Source organism: Hydra vulgaris, chromosome 13 (genome assembly GCF_038396675.1).
Source record: "Hydra vulgaris chromosome 13, alternate assembly HydraT2T_AEP".
NCBI classification, from domain to species: domain Eukaryota; kingdom Metazoa; phylum Cnidaria; class Hydrozoa; order Anthoathecata; family Hydridae; genus Hydra; species Hydra vulgaris.
This window is the reverse complement of record NC_088932.1, coordinates 42,412,130-42,432,189: the sequence shown is the minus strand read 5'-3', so window position 1 is coordinate 42,432,189 and position 20,060 is coordinate 42,412,130. Positions and strand designations below refer to the sequence as shown.

General features: G+C 26.5%; 2 protein-coding genes across 2 annotated transcripts in view; both read left to right on the top strand.

The window, feature by feature from the left end:
* The window catches only part of LOC100215288 (uncharacterized), a 36,363-nt gene extending 19,900 nt beyond the window's left edge, over positions 1 to 16,463 (top strand). Inside the window, exons 2-9 of the mRNA XM_065816370.1 lie at positions 397 to 556; positions 725 to 856; positions 1,000 to 1,200; positions 3,192 to 3,292; positions 10,529 to 10,685; positions 13,530 to 13,658; positions 15,663 to 15,770; positions 15,908 to 16,463. Coding sequence (XP_065672442.1) covers positions 397 to 556; positions 725 to 856; positions 1,000 to 1,200; positions 3,192 to 3,292; positions 10,529 to 10,685; positions 13,530 to 13,658; positions 15,663 to 15,770; positions 15,908 to 16,069 — 1,150 coding nt within the window. The 3' untranslated portion in view covers positions 16,070 to 16,463. The remainder of the gene's footprint in view (positions 1 to 396; positions 557 to 724; positions 857 to 999; positions 1,201 to 3,191; positions 3,293 to 10,528; positions 10,686 to 13,529; positions 13,659 to 15,662; positions 15,771 to 15,907) is intronic.
* A 1,235-nt stretch (positions 16,464 to 17,698) lies between these two features.
* Positions 17,699 to 19,502, top strand: LOC100215288 (uncharacterized). Its single transcript, XM_065816369.1, has one exon. It carries the CDS (start codon positions 17,835 to 17,837, stop codon positions 19,401 to 19,403), a length of 1,569 nt encoding a protein of 522 aa, XP_065672441.1. The 5' UTR covers positions 17,699 to 17,834; the 3' UTR covers positions 19,404 to 19,502.
* The last annotated feature ends 558 nt before the right edge of the window (positions 19,503 to 20,060 follow it).

Sequence of the window (20,060 nt, the reverse complement as noted above, 5' to 3'; positions counted from 1 at the left end):
AGCCAAGAAAAATGTTCCTAGAAATCATTAAATTATATATCATATATCATCAAATTAACAACTTTATTCACAAATAACCTCCTTATATGGACCTGTTTTCTTATTCTACCTAAACCCTTTCCAGATGTAGGGGAAAAAACTTAAAGAAACTTTTCAAAATATATCCTTAAAAAGTAAAAGTCATTAGTACATAGTGTTATACATTTTTTAAAAGCTTATAAAAAATAAATCTATTTAAATAGTTTTTATTTATTTTTATTGATAAGGACAGCAAAATCGGATGGCGGTGGACAAAGTAGCAAACAAATTAATTTTTAGTTAATTTACTTAAATATTTATTATTTAATTTTTTTTTTGTTTTTTTCAGTTTTCTCATTTTTTTAAAAATTTTTTTAGTGATGATGCACCGCTATGTACATTTTTCGCTCGTGCCTTTCAAATCGATCCTAATACAAAGAAAAAATGGATACCTTTGTTTGATCAGTCTGTGAATGTGTCTTTTCATTATGATACTAGCAAGTTTATCTATAAGATCTTTTCTGCAATTAATGGAGATGTATGCTCATTGTTTACAAATTTTATTGTTTTATGATAAATATGAAAAAGAAATATGAGTGTTTTCTGCACAGACTTCGTAAAAAACTAGAACCTCAACAATCCAATTTCCATTATAATATCATCATAATAACTGTATCATTTTATTTATAAGCTTTATTTTTTTTAGGTTCTTATCAATAGTACAATTACATCAGGAATGTCTTTCACAAAAACTTCTCAAAAGTTTGGGCAATGGTCAGATGCAAAGTTAAACACTATGTTTGGCCTTGGCTTTACTTCAGAAAATGATTTGGTGAAGGTATAATTTTTTTTTTAGGATGAGATATGATCTGCTTGATCTTTTACAAAAGAACCAGTTCACTTTCCTTATAATACGAAATTTTATTGCTGATAAATATTGCTGATATTTGACCTCTTTATTTATTATATATCATTTAACAGTTTTCTGACAAGTTCAATGAATATAAGATGCATGTTTGTAATGGAACATCGCCATCATATTCTAATGGAAGTTCTTCAGTGTTTTCTAATGGGGTTTCTCCACCACATTCAAAAATTATCAATAATAGCCCTCTATCTGTATCTCTTTCTGCAAGTCAAAGTGGATCTATTATCTCATCTGGTAGTACTGGAAGCAATGAAGTAATTAGTATTTTTTAAACAATTAAAACACCAAACAAAATAATTGTAATAAATAATATATTTTTTATTAATAATAATTATGCTAAGTGAGCTAATGGACCCTAACTTTTTATTTAATGATTACTTAATGATGGATGTGTTTTTTTTTTTTTTGCCTAGGCAATATTTCTTATAATTTTTTTTCTAGCAGATATATATATATATATTTTTTTTTTTGTTCTGTTTAAAAAAAATTTATTAAATAATTTATATATATATATAAATACAGTATGCAAAAAAAATAATCGTACACTTGAAAAAAAATCATAATTTTTAAAATTGCATCAAAAATATGAGTTTTCCGTTCAAATATTTGGGGTTTTTTTTTTTTGATATCTTGATAAGTAATGTTTTAAGAATTTATTTCTGCATTGGTGAATGAATTGTCTTTCAAACCTATTGAATTTTACACAATGGGTTTAAGATGCATAAAATTGAATGCAAAAAAAAATAATCGTACAGTTCAAAAATAATGTCAAATTCATCAAACTTCGTGGAGATTAGTATCGAGTGGGGCCTCCTTTGGCCTTGATGACCTCAGCTAGACGATTTGGCATTGAGTTGACCAAATTTTAGGTCACTTCTGTTGTTATATTACCCCATGCGCTCAATATAGCTACTTTCAAGTCCTCTTTGCGTGTAAATGCTCAATCGCCAATTTTTCTGTCTAAAATATACCACAAATTTTCTATTGGATTTAGGTCCGGACTTTGAGATGGCCATTCCAAAACATTGATGCTATTTGTGTCAAAGTATACCTTTGTTTTCTTAGCGGTATGCTTTGGATTGTTATCCTGCTGGAGTATGAAATCATTTCCCATTCTACATTTTTTTGCAGATGGTCGCAAGTTGGCATTGAGAATTTCACAATACATTGAAGCATTCATTTTATCATCAATAAATGTCAATTTCCCCACTCCTTTCCAACTCATACTACCCCAAACCATCACATTTCCTCCTCCATGCTTTACACTAACTCGCAAACAACTCAATTTATAAGCTTCTCCTTTTTTTCTCCACACCTTCTGGACTCCATCCGATGAAACAAGGTTGTATTTTGACTCATCTGACCACAAAATATTTTTCCAATATGATATCTGCATTTTTTCGTACTTCTTTGCAAATTCCAATCGACGTTTCATTTGTTTTGCAGTTGAAAAAGTTTTTTTTCGAACTACTCTACCTCTGTATCCATGTTCTCTAATATGATTTCGGATTGTTTGAGGAGTCACTGTGATGTTGTGATCTTTTTGAACTTTTAAAGCTAATTTAACTGCCGAAACAAATCTTTTTTTTTTCACATTAATGATGATATTGCGATCAATTGGTAGGGTATCTGGCGGTAGGATTTTTCTTGATTTTTCAAATCAACAACAAAGCTCCGTTGATGGAAAGTTTTTTTTGACGCCATTTTGCTGAAATACTATTTAAATATATTTTATTTTTAAAAAATTACTATTTTCAACTTTACTTACTAGTTTGATTGTTCAGTTTGCCTGATTTACTTTAAAATAACAACCTATTTTATTAGTGTACGCTTATTTTTTTTGCAGTCAATTTTATGCATCATTAGATCAATTGTGCAGAAATAAATTCTTAAAACATTTAATAAAATATCAAAAAAAAATTCCAAATAATTTAAGGGAAAACTCATTTTTCTGATGCAATCTTAAAAGCTATGATTTTTTTTTAAGTGTACGATTATTCTTTTTGCATACTGTGTGTGTATATATATATATATATATATATATATATATATATATATATATATATATATATATATATATATATATATATATATATATATATATATATATATATATATATATATATATTTGTTATTTCTGTTTTAAAAAAAAGTCTATTGAATATTTTTTAATTTTTATTATTTTCAAAAATCTTTAATTTAAAAAATTGTTTAATTATTGTAATGAAAGTTTTCAACTATTTAGGAAGGTAGACGCTCTCCACACAGTCGTCATTCATCAAATAGCTTTAATGAATCAAATCTCAAATATGAAAATGATAGATTAAAAAAAGCTTTAGCTCAAAGGTATATATTATTTCTAAAAAATTGTAATGCTCTTTTTTATATTCATTATTTGTTGTTTTTTTATAAATTAATATTAAATTTTTTTTTTTGTTTAAAAGTCATTATTCAACTGTGAGAGCCTTGCTTTTTAATGTGTTAAATAAAAAGTTTATATTTTATATAAATTAAATATTCTTTATTTTTAATGTATTATACTTTTTATTATGCAGTTGTTATTATTATAAAGCCAAAGAAAGACTTTGTAGAATCAAAGTAATTCAAAAAAGGCTTTCTAAAGTCAAAGAGTAGTTTCATTTCAATTGACCAAGAAGTTTTTAAAAATGTCACTATATATCTCAGATTTTGCTGATTTTTATACAATAAAAAGTACATTGTAAAATAAGAATTCCTTGAAAATCTTAGCCTCTAGCTCCTGATCCTGAAATGATGATGAAGAAATAACTAGACAAATGACGAAGACAAATGCCTGATTAAAAAGATTACATAAGTATCCGTAGAAAACAACACATGCAAAAGCGCCTGATTTTTTCTTTTTAGAACTGCATATTTCTTTTAAAATAAATATTCTCAAGAAGTTATTTGGTTTTCTAAATTTTGCATTTTAAGATCAAAATGGTGTATAACTGTTAGAGCATTAGAGACTCATTGTTTGTGTATGTGCGGTAGTGGTGTAGTGGTAGAGCGTCGCTTCATAAGCGAAAGGTTCGGAGTTTGATCCCCACCACGTCCCTGGAAGTACCGCGCTCAACACGTTTCTCCGGGCAGCAGCCCTGTTCGTCAAGGTTCGTGTTTCGGAGTTATAGAGTTGAGAGAGGGTTAAACCACAAATGAGTAGCCTACTCGTCTGTAGTGGCCTTCTTGGCCTTGAGAAGGTGAATTAACAAAAAAAAAAAAATGTACCCACCATCAAAATGTAATACTCGTGACCATTATATATTATAGACCCTCTTGAAACACTAAATAATTAAAATGTAGTTCCAAAGATCTAATGTCAAAAGTTGTCTGTAATGTGACAAGTTCATCGAACTCCAAACTGTCCAGGTATTGTTTCTTTGAACAAGTTTCTGGATGTACAACTAATTGACCGTTAACAGCTCATTCCTACATTGCAAAATTTCAAGCAAGATATCTAAGGCAACAAAGGGAAAAGTTGGCAAAAGACTGCTATATTGTCTTAGATGACTTTGCAGAAAACTACATATTTCTGATTCAAGATGAAATCCAAAGTTACCTTTGGTGCCAAAGTCAATCCACATTACACCTTGCTGCCCACAACATTTATTAAACAAAAATGACCAGCCTAAAGAACAATGGTTCTGCTTCATGTAAATGAGCATGATCCTGGTTTTCTATATGATGTTTAGACACAATTAGTTATTTAAAAGATCATTCTAACATTTTAAACATTCTTTATTTTTTTAGATGTTTGTGCTGCATAAAATTAAAATGCAAAAATTAAATTATGCTATTAATGCATAATTTAATTTTTGAAGACAATGTTTTCAAAGTAATTTTAACTTGGTTAAAAATGAAAAAAAAGTTGTCGTTTTTTTTTTGAGAAAATAAATGTGGCAGAGCCCCCTGTGCCCTGGCCATATGAACTCTCTAGTTGTCTGCCCTGGAAACAATTTTAACACACATTTATCAGTAAAAAGAAACATAAATGCTAAAAATTTCAGTGCTCAAGTTTGTCTGGAAGGTAGAAAATCTCTTGCAAGATTATGTTACAAACAGTGCAAAAGTCATGCCCTGGCCCTCTCTGGTGTCTTGGAAACAGTTTTAACTTGCATATTCATTGAAACTACACAAATGCTGAAAGTCTCAGGTCTCTAGCTAGTCTAAAAGGTAGTGAACAATCAATCACAATAACCCACTACAAAAAAGTGGGAACCGTGCCCCGTTAACCATATACAGAAATCCGTATACTTGCAGATCAAAGTCCTTATGTTTTCTTAAAGATCAATGATGTGAAAAAAAATTTTTTTGATATCATCAAGGCCACATGGGTTTCTTGAGCATTAAAAACAGGTATATAAATATTTGCCCAAATTTATTTAAATTGATAATTATTAGTACTTAATAATATTCTTTTATATTTCTGATCTTTTCATTAGATTCATCACCCCTTAAAATAGCCAGGTACATATTTTGAAGTAAAAAGATCAAATATTTTTAAAGTTGTGACAAAGAACTCTCAACAGTATAAAAATTAACAAAATCTGAGATGTATGGTGACACAGCCTGGTTCAATTGACATTGAGGTTGTCCACAAATTACGTCATGCAGTTTTTGACAAATTTAGACCCTCCTCCCCCCTTGTTACAACATTGTGACTCTTTAGTATCAAGTTCCGTATGAGTCCTCACAAAAACATTACCCTTCCCCTCCCCCTAAAGCATAATGTAGTTTATGGACGACCCCATTAATATATAAAATTAATATAATAATATCACCTTATACAGGGCTCAATTTAATTTTTTATAAATTCCCAGACAAAATGTCCGATCAAAACTTGTTTGGGTTGGACGGTGTCCGATCAAATTAGAATATAGTTTTTACAGTTTTATGGAACCGAGTTATGCAATTGAAATCTTTGTCATGTCATACAGTTTATTTAACGTTAGTCTAGTAAAGTTGTATTTTCTTTCCTTATTATTTAAAATATTTCATTGCAGATTTTTGTTTTTTAATAAAATAGTTTCAATTTAATATTGTCTGTTTTTTAGATAGACTTAAATATTTACGCTGTAACTGACAATGCATTTTTTTTTTCTTTACAATTTGACTACGGCTGTTTTGAAGTGGGAGATATTTTCTCTTTTATGCTTCAATTTTTTTAAACCTAATAGGCTATTTTGATTTTTTATTTAAATAAAGGCTCTGCGAGGGAAAACTTTTGACCTTTTTTATTTTGTTTTTTGTAAAACTTTAGCGTTTTGCGTAACTTTAATTAAACGCTTTAAAAGATGTGTTAAAGTTATTTTTTTCAAATGCAATTAAAGCGTAACAAAAAGAAATTTTAAATTCGAGTTTTTTTATTTTATTTTAAAGCAAATTTATTTTCTTTTTCGTAAGGAGTTGCTTTGCTTATTCGTTAGTTTTTTAAATTTTTTTCCTAATTTAAGTTTAGGTTAACGTTTCTTTTTTCAGCGCATTTCTGAAACATTTAAATAATCAAAACGTGGTCATGTAAACAAAAAAATTCATTTGCGTGGTCAGTAATAGCGTTTGATTATTACTGTCTAAACTTTATTTTGTAGTCGCACATTATTACTGTCTAAACTTTATTTTGTAGAATTTAACTCTCGTCGGTCGAAATATCTGATTACTTTGTAAATTGATCAGACAATTTGAGGTTTTAGCCGGACAATGTCCGAAGTCTGACCATTAAATTGAGCCTTGCTTATAGACAACTATTTATAAATGCAAAATATGTTTGCTGCCAACAAGCTAAACAATCATGTGTTGCATAAGTAAATGCATAGTTTTAAAATATTCTATATTCATGCATTGAAGTCATGTGTGATTCAATCATTATTATCTTAGTGTATGGCTACACTTGCTAAATGTGCACAATTACAACTATTAATAGAAGATGACAAGTGTGAATGAATGATTGCTGCACGTTTAAAAATGTTTGAGATAACTGTTCTTGATATCATTTAGCGCATCAAACCAAAAGATGGCATCAATCCGGGAAATTCCTGAATTAATGGATTGAAAATGAAAATTTTGAGGCAATTACAGATATTTTTGGAGAAAGGCGTGGCTTTAATGCAGCAGAGTAGAATCAAAGATTAAAGTCCTTGGCAAGCTTCTTTGAACTTTGCAACCAAGCACACAATGAGGCCATTCAGTAAGACTTTGAGAGTTTGACGTCTCTTTTTACTCAATAAAATTTTGTGAGTTTTGAAATCCCTTAATGTCAAGACAAGTTGTCTTTATATCTTGAACAAACTTTAGTAAATAAGTTTAGAATTAATTAAATAAAATTTTAGTAAATAACTACAGAATTAATTACAAAACAAAATTTTTAGCTATCCATTTATTTACTTACAACTCTACTTATTTTAATAAAAAACTTGACAAAGAGCAAAAAAAGTTTTTACTGCTTGTAAAAAATAACTTATATTTTCTTACTGTAATAAAATGCAAGAGTTTGCAACAATTATTACAACAGTTAAAGATTCCACTATAGTGTATTATTTTTCATTATACAGTATTGGCCATTAATAACAATCCATCGTGTTATTTTAGTATGAATAAAATTTTGAAATTAAATATTTTTTAAACTAAAAGTGATTTTTTTATTGAAATAAATCAAAAAATCACAATATATATTTATTATAAATAAATCAAAAAATCACAATATATATTTATTATAAATAAATCAAAAAATCACAATATATATTTATTATAAATAAATCGAAAAGTCACAATATATATTTATTATAAATAAATCAAAAAATCACAATATATATTTATTAAAAATAAATCAAAAAATCACAATATATATTTATTAAAAATAAATCAAAAAATCACAATATATATTTATAATAAATAAATCAAAGTTTCACAATATATATTTATTATAAAGTAGAAGAAGTTTAAAAAATTAAAAACTAAACTATTGAAATTAAAGTAAGTGTTCATTTGTATCAACAACAAAAAAAAGTGGTTAAAATAAACAAACCACAAAAGCAAAATTAACAAACTTTGATAAAAAAATATTTACAAAACACACAAAAAAAGAATTAATATTTTGATGACAATCCTATTTATTGATATGTTTCAGCATGGAATTTGCTAAATTCTTAGTAATATCTTTTGGAAAACTGTTTAGTAATTTTGCTTCTAATTCTTTTAGCTGGTCCAGATCTTTTATTTCAATTTTACCAAGATTTTGGTTTAACCAAGAACACAAATTCTCTATGTATTTGAGATCTGGACTATTAGCAGGCTAAGACATGATTTTAATGTTGTTTTTTTCAAACAATTGCTTGCAAATCTTAGCAGTATGTAGCATTATCTTTATGGAAGATAGTTCCCATGTCTTTTAGGAAAATGTTAATAGAAGGCATCATATAATTATCCAATATGTCTATTAATGTAAAATATATCAAATATCTTTGAGAATCAAGCCTTTCATTAAATAGTCTGAAACAACCAACACCTTCATAGTTCATGTAGGCCCAGATGTCTGTACTACCACTACCATGTTTTGTTCTATACGTAGAACAATTTGGGTCCATTTTTTTATGTGGCTTTCTTCTCAACATTACTTGGTTTTTCCTTCAATCAACCTCAATGTTTATTTCATCTATGAAAAGAACGTTGTGCCACCTACTGACCAAATTTTATGAGCTAAACACCAGTTTTTCTTGCTTTCTGATGTTTTATCAAAAGATGTGGTTTTTTGAAAAAAGCTTGCCACATGTAATTGCATTTTTGTAGTACTCTTCTGATTGTTTTAGCACTAGCAATAACATCAGAAGCTTTTTGTCCTTTTTGGCTGAGATCAATAGATAATAAATATCTGTATTTTCACTATGCAAATAAGTGAGTGTTTATTTCTTTTATTTGAAATGTTGGCTTTTCCAGGTCACAGAAGATTTTCATTTGTATGCTATCTTTAATATGAGCTGATTATTCTGCTAAAAGTTGCATGTGTTGTGTTAAAATGTTTTTCAATTTCTCTCATTAAGATGTTTTGTTCATTCATTACTATGATTTTACATTTTGTTATCAATGATTTTCCCAGTCAATTTGATTGTTTTATTGCTGAAATATTGTAGTTAATTAGATTTTTATATTTTATTTTTATGCAAATTTTTCAAATATTTATAAGGATTTAAATAAAAATTCTCAAATAATTATAAATAATTTGCAAATAAGGGCAAAGTTTTAATCAAAGACAAATAAAATTTTGAAGGAAGTTTGAAATAATAGAGTGGATTGTTAATTTTGGCCATTAGAATTATTTTAGATTATGGGATATATCAAAAAAAGCAATATAATTAGCGCATCAAATATTATTTTTATGAATATTATTTGAAAGAAAATAGGATGCTCATCAAAATCAAACCAATTTAATATCAAACCAAGTCGAATGATATAAAAAAACCATGCTGGATTGTTATTATTGGCCAATACTGTATATTCCACAATAAAAAAGTGTTTGTATAATAATTACAATTTTGTTTTAGCAGAACTTTTAAATGTGCATTATATTTTTTTATTTTGCTCAAATTGAAACAAACTTATATAATTTATTATAACTGATATATAAAACATATAATTCATTAAATAATATAAAAATTATTATACAATAATTTAGGGCGTAATAAATTTATAGTATATATATATATAAGTTTTAGCAAAATAAAAAAAAGCAATTATAACATTCAAAGAGAATGTTTTACTTTTTTAAATATATTTTTAAAAATGTTTTATATTTTAAACTGAATTTTAAATAATATCTTTAATATAATATCATAGCATTGACTAAGAAAATGATTTACAACAGAATACAGATAATTCCCTATAAGTCGAGTACCAATTAACTCGAACTTGTGTTATCTCGAACTGTTTCATTTGTTTTCTTGAAATCGTTTAACTAATTACTATTAAAATTCTCTAGTTAAGTTGAACCTCAGTTTATTTATTTTTTTGCAATAACCGTGCCTTTAAAAAAGCGTTTCACTTTATTATGCAATAATTGGTTTATGTCTAAAATGACTTGATGTTTGTCATCTTAGTTACAACAATAATGATTTTCTTTTATAAACAACTTTGCAAACTTGACCTTATTGTCATTAATGTTATAGTGATATTGACTGTAGTGTAAAAAAAACAACAATAAAGTAATCACATTTTGTGAGCAAAAAAAGTCAGTTTGAAACTTGAACTTTGTTCGAGACCAAGAGGCAAAGCTCTTGCTTCCTGCCGAGGTCTGCACACATGTATATATATATATATATATATATATATATATATATATATATATATATATATATATATATATATATATATATATATATTAAAACACATATATATATATATGTATTAAGACACACATATATATATATGTATATATGTATTAAGACACACATGCACACATGTATATAGACAGATAGATAGAAACATGTATATAGACAGATAGAAAGAAGAATAGATAAATAAAGAGAAAAATTGTTTTCATGTGTTAGGTTTTTTTTTTATGTCCTTTATTAATAGTTCTGTTAATGCAAAAAAGTGGGAAGCGGAATTGCAAACACTGAAAAATAATAACGCTCGTCTTACTGCTGCATTACAAGAAAGTTTAATAAATGTTGAAAAATGGAAAGAGCAGCTACATAACTACAAAGAAGAAAACACAAAGCTGAGAAAAATGGTAATATTTAATTCACTGTTTATAGTATTTCACAAATGAGGGGTGAAAGGAATATTGGTGAGAGTAGTGATCAAATTAACTTAAGAAGCAAAAAATAATATAAACAACATAATAAAACAAATTTAAAGTACTGAATGCATAAAATGAATACAATTATAGATTTTACTTGAATACAATGACAGATTTAGTTATCACCTTAAACTTAATGTAAACTTGATATTAAAGACATAATTTTTTACATTTCATTTGATTTTATTTCGTTTTTATTAGTATATTTAGAATTACATTTTTTTGTTAACATAAGAAAATTGTTTGCTTTAGTGGATTTTACTCTTGTTGGTGAGGGAAAAGTTATTTATTTAATTACTTGTTGCTGTTTATGTAGCTAAAATAGAGTTTTGCATGGACCACAATTTAATCAATCATCGTGCACCACAATTCCATTTAACACCATTACCCTACACAACAATTTCATTGAACAGGTTTAGAGAATATGGATATGAACTTAGTCCAAAAAATTGCACCATTTTTTCTTTCACCATTCAAATAATAGTTATTTAATTATATTTAAGCGTATTATAGTATTTATAATATGTAAATGTCTTGACTCTTTCGCTACCAGCCGTTTTAACAATAATCTTTTTGCTGCAACTGCACATTTTATTGAATAAAATATGAATGGCATAACATTGACAACTAATTTATATTCGAATAGTAAATTTCTTTTAAAGCATAACAAACTATATCAATAGAAAGCTAAACAAATGAACTTTCCAGTTAAATAACTTTTTAACATGCATCATCGATCAATACGAAATGAAAAGTACTTAAAACCATTGTTTTTATAAATAGTAACTAAAACATTATGTCCAAAACAAAACTTTATTGTATAAAAAGAATGTTTTTCTTCAAAAGACTTGTAATTACTCAGCTAAATACTTATACACTTATACAAGTTAAATACTTATACACTTCTTCAAGTTAAATACTTATACACTTCTACAAGTTAAATACTTATACACTTCTTCAAGTTAAATACTTATACACTTCTTCAAGTTTAATACTTATACACTTCTTCAAGTTAAATACATATACACTTCTTCAAGTTAAATACTTATACACTTCTTCAAGTTAAATACTTATACACTTCTACAAGTTAAATTCTTATACACTTCTACAAGTTAAATACTTATACACTTCTTCAAGTTAAATACTTATACACTTCTTCAAGTTAAATACTTATACACTTCTTCAAGTTAAATACTTATACACTTCTTCAAGTTAAATACTTATACACTTCTATGAGTTAAATTTTAGTGTTAACGCTGCTTTATTTTACAATTAAATTTAAAGAAGTTTTTTTAAATCAAGGAATACCCAAAAAATTTTAACTTTGTTAAGTGATAACTTTTTATAATTACACAATATAGCTCTTGTTTGTTCTTGATTATGTAGAGAATTAATTAAACCTTCAGAACAAACAAATTATGTGTCTAGAATGAAAGTTTATGTACAAAACAAGATAAATTGTAAAGCATACTCGAAAGCCGCTACCAACGGTAGCGTTCAAAACTTAATCAAAACTTAAAAAAATCAACAGCTGCTGTCAGTGGCTTGCGAAAGTGAAAGTATTAAAATATTAATAATATTTAAATTTTTTATAATATTTGTAAATATTGACATTGTTATTATAATAACGTGTTTTTTTTATCTTTTTTTAATAATAAAATAGATGTATAAGTAAATGCATGAGTGCATATGTTTCATAGAGAACCCTTGGAATTAGGGTTGGCATTCATCAATGTTGAACTGCTTCCCTGACTGAATTTAAAGTCAATGATTTTTGCCGACCTTGTTTTTATGTTTTTGTTGTACAAATATATATAAATTTTTTAACAAAACTCTATTTAATTTTTTGTTGTTGTTGCAAAAACAGTTTTAATTAAACACTTATAATCAAACCTTCTCTTAAAACAATGCTTCTAAAAATTTCAATGATTAGTTAACATTTATCAATTTAGTTAGTCACATGTTTTGTTTTAACATTCATAATTAACAATAAATGTGGGATATCAGTTTTTGTAGGGAAGATTTTATCAAAAAGTTGTCAATCACTTTGTAATTAAACCTTACAAAATATCTTCTGGCTTATATGTAATATTGACATTTATGATAATTGTTATAACTGCAACATAGAGTTGTATTTATCAGAATTCTTTTGCTATCCAATCAGATAAAGTTTATTGACTGGAAGGTCCTTTTGTAACCAATAAAATGTCTTTAAAAAAAACTAGTTAGAAAACAATGAAATCAACACTGATAAATGTCATCTAGTCTGATGAAGAACAAACTATTGCAGAATAATTATATTAGTTTTTTTCTCTGATGAAGATATGTCATAGTCATCTAAAATATCATTTTTAACTGGCAAAGATGCTTTTATATGAAATATATTTAATTATATAGACATATAATTAAATATATTATAACCAAAAATTTTTATTTTTATTTTCATGAGTTTTTTATTTTACTTCTGAAAAAATTCCTTAAGATGCTGTTTTATTTAAGTTTCTTAATCTGTGGCAGTACTCTTATCACTCTGTTAAACTTAACATGGTGCAAAAATTTCTTTTTAGTTTTAGTTATTAAAAAAAAATATTTAAAATTAATTTTTTTTTTTTAAATAAATGTTTTGTTTCAGTATTTAAAAATAATAAAAAATTTCTTTATTTAAAAGAGCTGGAAGGAAATTTTAGACTAAAGCTTCGTTAAACTTTAAGGAGAGAGAAATAATAACCACATCAACAAAAAGCTCTTAACTTTTGCTATTCAATTGTTATTTAGGTTGCAACTGGCATTGAATCAAATGAAGGATATTTTTCATCTGTTCGTGGTGTTTCTTCATCTTCCAATCATAAAATGCTTGAGCAATCATTTAAAGAAGCTCAAGAGAAACTTAGAAAGCGAGATGAAGTAAGTTTTTAAGTTATCATTATTTTGCCATTTAGTTTTATAATTAATATAAAATACTCTAAATAAAATAGAAAATTAGAAAAAAAATTATGAATCGGGAATGAATCCTTATTATGAAAATTTTAATGAAGCTTTGTATACTTAATTATTATTTGGAATTTATTTATTATTATTATTATTACTATTGTTTGATAAATAAAAATAAGAACATACATGTGAAACAAAGTTTCGTATATTATTGCAATCAAGTTAAATTACAATATAATTTTATCATTATAAAATTAACAAAAAAGTAACCAAAATAACTTAGATTACAAAAGTTCAAATTAAACAACTATAAACAATGTTTTGTGCAAAATTTAATTCTGATTAATAATATGCAAAAAATTTGAGTTATTATTATTCGAAATAAATTGAATTAAATCAAAAAGTACCTAAAACTGTTACTGCAGTTATTTTTTTGAATGTTAATGAAAGTTTTGAATTTTAATGAAAGTACCTGAAACAGTTAATTTTATTTTTTTATTATCTCTAATGTACCTTATTTTTACACTATTTGGTGGTAAGTTATCATTAAATGCTCATTAACCAACTATTAAAAATAAAGTATTTGTCAAAATATTTTTTCTGATCCTTGGAGGTTCTGTGCTTTCGGTTTAAATGGAATTTAATCAAGTTAAAAACTATTCAACTTTTATAATATTTAATGTTACAATAAAATAAATAATTTTGAAACTAATCTATTAATTAGCTTGCTCAAAACTAAGTAATTAATATACAACTGCTAATGTTACAAATGCTAACTATGTTAATGTTCAGAGTATTTACTAGAGATGTAAAAAGTATGTTTGTTACAAAACATTGTCATGAAAAATCTGTTTTTTGACTTCAAGGTATTTTCTATTAAATCATTTTTTTCAAATGCATTAGCACCCATTTAAACAAAATAAAATTTGTGAATTTGTGCCCTAACTGTTTGTTAAGGGTTCACATTTAGGCTAGGGGACTTTAGTTTCATTGTTTTGACCATGTATTAATTTATTTTAATGTTATTTTACATCTGATACTCCTTTTATATACAATTCCTCTCTTATTGTACTGCAAGTTTTAAATTTTAAAAACTATTTTTGCCAAAAAGAATTCTAACACAATTCTAAGTTGTATCATCAAATGCAGACCCGGCTATATGGCAACTATGTGGCCCATAGTTTAATGCTAGGTATATCACCTGTAGTACTGCTTCGCAGTAAGTGTTCTTTTATCAAAAATGCATTATAGAGAGGTAAATTATTTTGTCTTATTAAGTACTCAATGCAATAAACAAAATTTTATACATGAATTAGGGAAAGTAAACTTGTAAAATTATAGGTAAGATCTAAAACTTTCAAAGAATTTTAAATCAAAATATTTTTCTGTTTTTGATTTCCTAAAGCTCTTCCATCCTAGATAACTGTTGAAATAGCAATTTGGTTTTGATAGAGCAAAGCTTGATTATTTAACTAAACTTGATTATAAAAAAAAGTCAATTGGTATTCAATTTGTTCATTTGTTAAAGTCATCATTTTGTATGTAAAGGCAAATGTAATAGTGATTTTGTATCACTTTATTGTTTGTAATGACCACATCATTTCAAAAGAAAGATCTTCTGATTATAAGATAAACAAGTTTGATTAATTTGATATTCAAAAGAATATATAGATTTGGAAGAATGAAATTACCATTAAAATCTGTTCAATTTAATATTGCTCAAAAAAAAAAAAATGTTTATTGTTCTGAGACTATTTTATGGGAGAGTTGTTTGCTATTTTGTAACCATATCAACATTAAATAATAAAAATAAATTGTAAACATTAAATAATAAAAATAAATGTAAAAAAGTGTTATATTAAAAGATAATATTTAAAAAATAAAGTTTAAGTCTCTTTAAACCTTACTCACCCGTCATTGCCACTGTTTTTTGTTTGTATTTTTAGTTTGTTTTATATTTAGTTTGTTGATGTTTAGGAAATCAAGCAACTTTCTCATTGTGAAGAATTGAACTCGCAACAACTTAAAGACAACGAATTTGATAAAAAACAACTTAAAGACAACGAATTTGATAAAAAGATAAAAGTTAGTATTTTTTGTTTATTTCTGTCATTTTTTTATTCAATATTTAAGTAATATTTAAAGGAAGTTAAACAATATTTTATACACGAAAGAGTTTTTAAGATCTCTTTATGAAGAAAATTTTACATCATATTTGTTAGTCTCTGCAAGAAGAAAACGCTATGCTTAAAGAGCAGACCAATCTTTTAAGGCTCAGAGAAAATCAATTAATGCAAATTTCTGAAGTTAAAGGAGACATTGATAAAAAACTTTTAGAATTAAATTCCTTGCATCAAAAAATGGCATCATTTTTTAATAGTTAATCGCTTTATTCTTTATAATCAAGATTTGTTGTTATTTCAATTGGAGGTCAATTTAAGAAGTCATGCGTAAGACGAACAGTTTCGATCAAGTGTATATTTTTGAAAGATCTCATTGTCAATTATAGTAAGTTTCTATGTGGAAGAGTATTATTTCTGATTTTTAATAAAGTATTTATAGTACTTTGTTAAACAATATATATTTAGTTGAAAAGGTGATAAACATTAATACCTAACCATACACAACTAAAGCAACTAGTGGCTATTTATAGTTGTATGAAATAAAAAAGAAATTATTTTAGATTATTTATTATATTTATAGATTTTTATTTCATTTGAAGATTTTTCAAAATTTTTGGTTTATACTTTGTTGTTAATAAAAGTCTGCATTTGTGCTGTTATTTTTTAGAAAGTCATAATTAACAGATATTCAATAAAAATTCTTTAAAAGTTTGAAGGTTAAAAAAAGTGCACTCCCAAGTTTTCTTGTTTTTAGATACGACTTGTTTTGCCATAAATTTATCTTTCTTTGCTTACTCACACACACACACACACACACACACACACACACACACACACACACACACACACACACACACACACACACACACACACACACACACATATTTATATATTGCATTTTGTTATAAAGCATTTTGTTATAAATGCATATTTCCTAGAAAATAAGATGAAAGCAAGAAGGCAAGAAGCTAGCAGAAAAGAAATTATGAATTTTATTTAACATGTTGATCTTAGAAAACAAAATTACACTAACCCATTTAAAAAAAGAAAATATTTATCCCCAACATAATAGTGTCCTAATGTTTCTGGTTATAAAAGCAAGTCAAAGAAATTGTTTGTGTTGTCAGAAAAATAAATAACACAAATATTAATGTCTATCATGCTTTACTATAATGAAGCTTTCCAATTGTAGTTTTGCTAATTGGATGCATGAATTTTTATTGAATACCTGTTAGTCATACAAAATAAAGTTTTCGTTTATTTGAGAAACGATTAGATAATAATTTATTTCTTAATAAATAAAACGAATACAAGATCCAACAGCTTATTTATTTAATTTCCGTATAAAATACATGTTTATATATATTTATATATGTTATATATATATGTTATGTATATATATATATATATATATATATATATATATATATACATATATATATATATATATATATATATATATATATATATATATATATATATATATATATATATATATATATATATATATATATATATATATATATATACATATATATATATATATATATATATATATATATATATATATATATATATATATATATATATATATATATATATATATATATATATATATATATAAAGTGATTAAGTCCAGTTTGAAGTTATAAATTCGTAATTAAAATTATTATAGTTTAAGTATAATACCTTCAATTATATAAAATCTTTTCATTTTGAAATGGAAACAATTTTTTTTCATTTTTGAGTGGGAACAATTTTCTACAATATTTTTCAAATTATTTGCTTTAAGATTATTTAAATATAATTGTTATTCGAAATTTTTATTTGTATAAGTTTTTTTTTCAAATATTTTTATGTTGTTTTAACCTAAATAAATTTAATTATGCGAGCGTCAGTATGGGAAGAGATTTATATGTGTGTGTGTTTGTGTGAACACACATTTTGCTTATTATGAATATTTCTCTGTGGGATTTTTATATATTTAGGGGAAATCGGTTGTTTTTTTTTACATGCGTATATTAAGATGAAAATCGCGGTTGAAGGTTGCGCTCACGGTGAGCTGAATAAAATCTATGAAAGTGTTGCATATATTGAAGCTCGAGAAAACATTAAGGTCGATCTGCTTATTTGTTGTGGGGACTTCCAATCAGTTCGCGACCAAAAAGATATGCACAGTATGGCAGTTCCGCAAAAGTTTATGGACATGAAAGATTTTCACGAATATTATTCTGGTAAACGAAAAGCTCCTGTATTAACTTTATTTATTGGTGGTAACCATGAAGCAGCACTTTTTTTATGGGAATTACCTTACGGTGGATGGGTTGCTGAAAACATTTATTACATGGGTTATGCTGGCGTTGTCAGCTTTGCCGGTTATCGAATAGGAGGATTATCTGGTATTTATAAGAGCGGAGATTATTACAAAGGGCACTTTGAAAAACCGCCATTTAATGAATCTACTAAAAGATCTTTCTATCACGTTCGCAGTTTTGATGTTGCTAAAATAAAACTTCTTGCTGATGAAGAGAATCCTATTCATATATTTCTCAGTCACGATTGGCCAAAAGGCATCTATCATCACGGTAATTGCGAACAACTGTTACGGTTTAAGCCTTACTTTAAACAAGAAATTGATAATAATGAGCTTGGCAGTGATGCTGGTGATGATATTTTAAAAGCATTAAAACCAGCTTATTGGTTTTCTGGGCATTTGCATGCCAAGTTTTCAGCATTAGTTGAACACGAAAACGGAAGCGTTACAAGGTTTTTAGCTTTAGACAAGTGCTTGCCGAAACGAAATTTTTTACAAATTTTGGACATTGGGTCTGCAAAAGAAGAGGCAGTTCTAAAATATGATGCAAGCTGGTTAGCTATTCTTAGAGCAACTGATAATATCCAAACAACTTCATGTAAGAATACATTTCTTTGTGAGCTAGACGAAAAGTACAAACCAACTGTTGAAAAAACAAAAGAGATTAAATTAGATGATTTAAAAGTCATAGACTTTTCACATTCATCAAATGGTGTTAATTTGCAAACAGTTAAATTTTGTGAGCGTTTTAATTTAGTTAATCCTTGTAATGTATCGATGGAGCCGATTTGTAACAATGCCTACGGAAGTAGTCGTAAATCCTTCAGTTCTCTTTCTTTACCGAAGCCTATATTTACTTTCCGAGACGAAATAGAAGATAAAAACATTACTAATAAGCTTTTAGATTCAAAAAAAGTTATTGATCATTCCGACGAGTTTGCTGAGTTAAAGAGACCTATCCCAGTGTTAGACGAGTCCTTCAGTGACGAATCCAGCAGTGGTGAAGCTGAAGAAGACAATAGTTTAATTAATCCTTGTGAGTTAAAAAAATCTCAAATATTAACATTAAACGAAACACCAAAACAAAACAAAACAGCTGATTCGATTAATCATTCTTTTTCATCGTTTATTGAAACTCCTTTTGATGAAGACGTTTTAAGCAGTTCAGCTCATACTGAGTTTAAAAGTTTACCTAAAGAAGAGTTAGATTGTACGCCTGTAGCAAAGAAAAAGTTTGTTATAGTTAGGCGGAACCAGGAAATCTACACGCCCAAGGAATAATTTCAGGTCATTTTAGTAAAGCGTGATCTAAACACTCAATAAATTTAAAGAAAAGTTTTTAATTTTAAGTCATTAAATAATATAATAGTATTATAGTTACTTGGTTTTCTTTTCTATCATGCGAGTACTTTCTGTATATTTCCATCATGCGTGTACTTTTTTTTTTTAAATTCAAGTTGTTTTCCGCGTTACCGGCCCTCTGCATCGAAACTTATTCTATTATTTCTTATTCGAAATATATACCTTTTTTAGTTAAAAGCTTTACCAGCAATTATTAATAAAAAAACTTTTTTTCTCTTTTTTTTCTGGAGTTATATAAAATAAATATTGTGTGAATTTTAGCTTAAAGTTTTGTAAAATTACAGATAATTGGATGGTTAAAGTAATTGAACAACCAAGATCACGATTAGTATCTGTTATTTTAGTAAAATACTTTGCCAAAGTAAAATAGATATTTTTTGTAAAGCAATCACTAAAAAAGGCCCTATTGTAAATAAAATGTATTCTGACCAAAATAAAAAGCATTTTGATATCATGTCTTACTGCCAGCCCCTTCTACAATAACAATTAGAAAAAAGCTACAAACTTTACATAAAAAGAAATAAATGGTTTCTGAGATATGTAAGGCTTTAGATTCAGAGAAAGTTTAAAACGGCT

Excerpts from the sequence above, each read along its gene's own strand:
- LOC100215288 (XM_065816369.1), top strand. The coding sequence starts at position 17,835 with ATGAAAATCGCGGTTGAAGGTTGCGCTCACGGTGAGCTGAATAAAATC.